Raw genomic sequence first — 6,705 nt, 5'->3', positions numbered from 1 at the left:
AATAATTTATTATTGTCTGCCTTCTATTTTTATTTAAATTTTATTATATTAAATTTTTTCAAAAGTTTTTTTGGGTTACAAAAATGATTCTATTATAATGATATAAGATATCTGATAAATATTTCGATGACCGCGTAAATCCTGTCTGTTATTTTAAATTACTTATATAATTTAATATTTTAATTAAACATTAAACTATATAATATTAGTTAAAATTACATTTTCTTTAAGTGTTTAATCGACACTTTTGATAACTAGATCAAAATAGAATGAATCACATACCAAAAAATACAATGAATCAAATTAAAAATTTAATTTTAAAATAAAATCTAAACCTACCTATCTTGCAAACTATGAGATCTAAATCCAATGGTGACCAATGTACCAAATTCTTAAATATGACAAGAATCCATTTTCCTTGTCCTTGCTAAAAAGCAGAAAACAAAGCCATTCGTAAGAACCTTCTTCTAAGTTCTCATAATATATTTATACAGTATCAAATTTTAATTCTCTTTTTTTTAATTACTTTGCTAATCATACAAGTTCAGCATCTCAATCAACCAACAAATCAGGCTTGACTTCACAAGACTCTTTTGCATTCAGAAAATCGTAACACCTCATTCTTCAATTCAAGTCATTAACAGACTTTATCACAAAAATTAATTTCAGATTTTCACAAATCATAACATTGCACCTCCCATCAATAATGTTTATCTTATAAGGCTTCTTTTGCATCCACAACACTGCAACCAGTAACCACCATATTTATCTGTCAGATAAAATGTTCAAATCATGGAGCAAGAAAAACAAGATCAAAGCTGTGTTCAAATTGGATTTTCAAGCAACCCAGGTAAGTAAACAAAAAAAAACATTGTTTTCTGGAAAAAAAACATGTTTCCTAGGATGTTTGAAATTTACAAATGTTTGTTTGATAATGTCTGCTGACAGTGTCTGATCTTGTGTTTTTTTTAATGAATCTGATTTTTGATTAGGTTCCGAAGATGAAAAAGTCTGCACTGATGGTATCTTTGGTACCAGATGATGTTGGGAAAACAACGGTGAAATTAGAGAAAACTGCTGTACAAGATGGGACTTGTTTATGGGAGAATCCAATTTTTGAACCGGTTAAACTTGTTAGGGATTCAAAATCAGGGATTCTCCATGAGAAAATCTACCACTTCATTGTTTCAACTGTAAGAACTTGTGTCTGTGATTTGTGTTAAAGGACATGTTTGTTGGAAAGTCTAAATCTTTTTTATGGATCTTTCTAGGGTTCTTCGAAATCCGGCTATTTGGGAGAAGCTTCTGTTGATTTTGCCGATTTTTTAGCAGAAACTGAGCCAGTTACTGTTTCTCTACCATTGAAATTTGCCAATTCAGGCGTAGTTTTACATGTTAGTACCCTCTATCTCTTTTACACAATAGATCATTCACAATTTATCTTTAAAAGGCGGGCTAGGTGGACTACCGCGCAGGGCTCAAAAAATGTCGTCTCAGTTAAACCCTAGTTAAATATGGTCTCTATTTGTTTTGTCATGGTTAAATGATAACTAATCTGCATACAAAAGTGATTTTTGATTGATTGATGATATATAAAGTTTTACACATATTAAAAGTAATTTCTTATTAAATTCGTAACTTCTCACATTAGAGTTGTTGAAACAGGTAACTATTCAGAATGTTGAAGGATATGCTGCTGAAAGGTGAAAATGAACCATAACATACTGTTAATTTAACCATTGCAATTTTCCCCCTTTGAACTAACAATCATGCTTTATTTGCAGAAATGGGGAAGATAATGGAGCTGCGGGACTTCATAATGAGGGAAGTTTGAGACATCAATTGAGCTATGGCAGTACAGAAGAAAGTTACAATCTTGATGATGTAAGGTCTTGTAAGATACTTATATATCCTAGCAATTATATTTATGGTCTGTTTGGATTGACTTATTTGAGCTTATCTACTGAGTACTTTATAAAATCATACTTACTTTAGTTTTTTTTATTGTTATCGTATAGAATGAGAACGTGGCCAAGAGTAGATCTGAGTATTCTGAACAGAATGCATCTAATGGCATCAGTCCTAAGGTAGCTTCATGGGATGATCCTCATAGCTTCAGACAGAACTCGATGCCACCTAGAGGACCGGTTGACACCAACGCAACACAAAATCAAGTGCATAAGAGGTCAAATACAGGATGGTCGATTGGTTCAGCATCAGATGGAAGTTTAGGTGACTGGACAAACAGCGCGGAAGAGAATATTCCAAGAGAAAGATTGCAGGAGGCTTCCGGCAATGCCGCTGAAGATCTCAAAAGTGAAATTGCTTCTCTGAAGAGGCAGGCAGAACTATCGGAACTGGAGTTACAAGCGCTTCGGAAGCAGGTAGAAAAAGAAAGCAGTCGGGGGCAGAATTTATCGAGACAAATCAACGGTCTCAGAGACGAGAGAGATTCATTGAAAACTAAATATGAGCAACTCAGGTCCCAACAGAACTTCAATAGTGTTAACAATGAGACCAAAACCTCTAAAACCTTGAAGTCTGATGTTGAAAATACTAGGATTCAGTTAGAGGCATTAAAGGAAGAGCTTGTTTATGAAAAAGAAACGAGTGGAAATCTTCAGTTGCAACTGCTGAAAACACAGAACTCAAATTCTGAACTTCTTTTGGCTGTGACAGACCTTGAAGAAATGCTAGAACAAAAGAACGAGGAAATATTGGATCTATCATCCAAAATGAAATCTCAAAAGATTGCTAAAGAGCGTGATATTGACACAGAATTAGATGTTTTGCGGCAGAAAGTTGCAGAACAGAATAGTGAAATAGAGAGTTGCGGTAAACAACGCGAGGAGCTAAGCACGCTTTTAAAAGAGCTCACATTGGAGTATGATATTCTTGAGAATGAAAATGAGGATATCTCTACAAGATTAAAGCAAGAGGAAGCACAACGCATCATGTTAAAAATTGAGCATTCAGCTTCTTTAGTTACGATACAACAACTTGAATCCCAAGTAAAGAGACTCGAAGAAAAGATAGAGATGCAGGAAGATGAATTTTCATCATCTTTGGTCTCCATCAAGGAACTTGAAAATGAAGTTAAGTCTTTAGAGAAAGAACTGAGAATTCAGGCAGATAAATACAAAGAAGATCTCCATGCCATGCAAAGTGCGATAACCGAGCAGGAAGAACGGGCCATACAAGCAGAAGAATCACTGAGAAAAACGAGACACAATAATGCTGTCGCATCTGAACGTCTTCAGGAGGAATATAAATCACTTTCTATTGAAATGGCATGCAAAGTTGAAGAGAACGAGAAGATGATCGCGAAAGAAGTTGCAGAAGCTGATGAATTGCGGAACCACAACAAGCTTATGGAAGAAACGCTCCAGAAATGCAATCAAGAGCTCAGGCTTATTACAGATCAACATGAATCGAAAGTGGAAGAGCTCTTGAAACAAATAATTTCTAAAGAAAAAACAATAGAACAGATGTCACGAGAGCTAGAAGTAAAGACTAAAGAACTCGAGGATGCACAAAGGCTCAGGGATGAAAAGGATGCTACATTTTCAAAGAAAATTGAAATGCTTGAAATCCAGCATAATGAAATAAAACACAGTTTGCAGAGAGAACAAGTGGACAAAGAAAATATGAAGAAACATGTATCTCAGTTAGAAGGAGAGCTTAAGAAGAAAGAAGCAGAACTAAGTGCTATGGAAAAGAAGCTCAAGAATAACAAAGGACGAGGTGCAGCATTACATATGAATTTGATTTCAAGAGAAAATGAGGCTGCTAAGGGTAATGTTAAGAAGTCAAAATCAGAAATGCATAAGGTAATTTCTCAGGAGCCATACTTCTTATCAGATAATATAAAGAACATACTTATTGCCGTTGCCTATAGCCTGTAATGGCATGTTAAATGGTAGCATCTTTCTGATGAGTTTATTATATAGTGTCCCTAAATCATGAATAGAAAGAAAGGAAATTAACAATAATGTTGGAATCCAAGGAGTTCAGTTTCCAAAATGATATGATATAAAGCATAGACACTTCTAGGATTAGGTGTGTCACAGTGTCCGACAATCATATGACACTTGTACGACACTCGACACTTGTACGACACTCATATGACACATGTCAGACAATTCAATCCCAAAAAAGATTTTTCTTTGCTTTAGACACATCTTATACATTTCTTGGACAAATTTCAAATACATCTAAAAGGGTTAAAGATGCGTCGAAGCAATATTGGCCAATAAGAGGTTAAAGATATAAAATTCAGTCAGATCGTTTTAAACTTTTTCAATAGTAAATGGATAGGCGAAGATCAAATACTATCATATATGTAGAAGTGTCTCATGTCTTTTACATCAGCAACGTCCACGTGTTGCGTCAGGTGCTTGTGTCGGAATTTGTGCTTTATATATGGTCCATACAGCTTTCTACCACATATATTAACATTTTTTATACTGGAGAGAAAATATTTGAACTACACATCTTTCTAGTACATCTCATAGTGTGATTCTTAAGAAAAATCAACTTTACCGAGTGAGGGTGATGTTAATATATGACAAGGTAATAAGCAGGTCTCAAACATAAAATATGCTAAAAGAAAATATTTGATCAATCTTTATCTATAGTATTGCTTTGCGCAAATTATTTGATATTGATGTCCCAGAATAGCTTATACTGTTTATATTTGTAACATGAATAGGGAAATGATGCTGTAAACACTTCTATTAGCAAGTCCGAAGAAAGGTAAAATCAGATTCATTTCTTTCCATCTGAATTCCTAGTTGCTTTGCATACAATCATGAATCCTCAATCCATACATTACACAACGTTTTGGGCCACAATCACAATGTCAGATTTATGGTTATGTCTCACCTCTCATCCAAGAACTAACTTGAGTTAACTTTTGTCTCCTAACACTGACAGTGATGCTGAACGCCTTTCAAAGGAATTATTGAAAGAAGTGGAAATTCTAAAGGGAAAGAACACAACTATGGAAACTGAACTGAAAGAAATGGAAGAAAGATATTCAGAGATTAGTCTGAAATTTGCAGAGGTAGAGGGAGAAAGACAACAACTTGTTATGGCTGTACGGAATCTCAAGAATGGTAAGAAGATCTAGAAATCTTTACAGGTGTTGTGTTTCATACGAGGGGGTTACAAAGGAAGCAGGATATGATCATAATTACCAGAACGATGGAACCATATTTAACCTCTATTTTTTGCACTTCTGTTGTGACCTATGTATCCTGTACATCAACTAACCGTTTTACTACTGGGCTGCACAGTCCAATATTTATGCTCGAACGATGCATTCGCGAGGTAACTAGAGATCTCTGAAACACGGGAACTCCAAAATTCATGCCGTATAAATTGATGTCAGAGTCTCATATACATATAGGCCACATGTAGAATTTGGTTTATCATCAGTTTGACATTCTTTGTATGCAATGTAAACATAAATGAGACCTGTGATTGAGAATGTGGACAGAATAAAAAGAAAGAAAAACAGACTATGTAGTCTGGAAATATACAAATAATGTTCAATTTTGTGTTTCTAATAAAAATATTTCGTACTAAATAGAAATGGTGAAGAACAATACCTTCTTGTATAAGCTTCAAATTTACTACTTATCTCATCACTTCATATTTCCTCATAGTTTGCCGATCAATCATGACTTTTTGTTCCACTATACATCTATGAAAATAACAGTGTTACAATTTACAATAATTGAGTAGCTAGACAAGATAATACAGGATCACAAATTCAATCATTAGAAAGAAAAAGCTTAGGCATCCTATGTTGAAGAAAAGATGGTAGGTAGAGTTTCATTTCAGGTGTCTAAAGAAGACCTGTAGCTTGGAGAAGCATCAGTAAGAAGGCTTAAGAAGGACTGTAATTGAGGATGTTTATTTATCCACCCTAATCATCTTAATCTGTTTGTAAAATTGGTGATTAGTGTTTTAAGATTAAGCTTCTCATTTTTAGTTATTTAATCTAATCAACCTCACCAAGGCAAGATTATCTAAATTGTTTCTGAACATGCCTTCAAATTTGAGTTTTTAGATATTTGGATGATTCTAATCATGGTGTAAAAGATCTTGTCTTTTATTTCCTAAAAGATTGATTCCAGTGAGCCATAATTTGAATCATGATGTTTCTTTTATGTCTTTATTTAAAGCACTTTCAAGGTCTTGCAATTTCATTAGCATTACTAATTAGAAACAATTCTAAATTTGAAAGAAAAAAATTGTAAACACCTGGAAATCATTAAAAAGATTCAATCATTCTCTATTAAATTTTAAAGTGAACTTATTGTGGATTAAGGAAATAAAATTAGAACTTCTTCATCTTAAACTTGAGATTAATTTCATATGATTCTTTTGCAACTCTAGTAAATACTTAGCGTGAATTTGGTTTTGAGCTGATAAAAATTGATTTTGAAAATTTTGATTTTATAAGATTGATTTTGATTGAAAGTTGTTGGATGTGTTATGTTATTGTATTAGTTATAATTTAGGATTTCTGTTAATGTGTAACACTTTTTCCCAGTAATGTTTCAGGGAGTTGATGTTAATTAATGATATGAATATAATGTTTCTTTACGTGCAATATTATGAATGTGTGATTGATTCAAAATGAATTGTTATTATGATTGGTGATTAATTATGTGGACATTATATAATCGTCGTTTA

General features: G+C 33.5%; 1 protein-coding gene across 3 annotated transcripts; it reads left to right on the top strand.

Annotated features, from left to right (window-relative positions):
- The first annotated feature begins 346 nt into the window (after positions 1–346).
- On the top strand, positions 347–5,596 carry LOC127091108 (uncharacterized). 3 transcript variants are annotated; one of them, XM_051029658.1, is made up of 9 exons: positions 347–453; positions 777–850; positions 993–1,193; positions 1,272–1,394; positions 1,666–1,703; positions 1,785–1,884; positions 2,019–3,830; positions 4,712–4,755; positions 4,936–5,596. In XM_051029658.1, exons 2-9 carry the CDS (start codon positions 782–784, stop codon positions 5,129–5,131), a joined length of 2,583 nt encoding a protein of 860 aa, XP_050885615.1. In that variant the 5' UTR covers positions 347–453; positions 777–781; the 3' UTR covers positions 5,132–5,596. The 3 variants fall into 3 exon arrangements, with proteins under 3 accessions (XP_050885615.1, XP_050885614.1, XP_050885616.1); XM_051029659.1 differs by lacking the exon at positions 347–453 and adding an exon at positions 461–609; XM_051029657.1 differs by lacking the exon at positions 347–453 and having other exon boundaries at positions 460–850.
- The last annotated feature ends 1,109 nt before the right edge of the window (positions 5,597–6,705 follow it).

Source organism: Lathyrus oleraceus, chromosome 6 (assembly GCF_024323335.1).
Source record: "Lathyrus oleraceus cultivar Zhongwan6 chromosome 6, CAAS_Psat_ZW6_1.0, whole genome shotgun sequence".
Lineage (NCBI taxonomy): Eukaryota > Viridiplantae > Streptophyta > Magnoliopsida > Fabales > Fabaceae > Lathyrus > Lathyrus oleraceus.
The sequence above is the reverse complement of the archived record's forward strand: the minus strand, read 5'-3'. Positions and strand labels throughout refer to the sequence as shown.

Coding starts and splice junctions, on each gene's coding strand:
- LOC127091108 (XM_051029658.1), top strand. CDS start 782: ATGTTCAAATCATGGAGCAAGAAAAACAAGATCAAAGCTGTGTTCAAA. Junction 1,395..1,665: donor ATTCAGGCGTAGTTTTACAT/GTTAGTACCCTC, acceptor TTGTTGAAACAG/GTAACTATTCAGAATGTTGA. Junction 1,704..1,784: donor GAAGGATATGCTGCTGAAAG/GTGAAAATGAAC, acceptor CTTTATTTGCAG/AAATGGGGAAGATAATGGAG.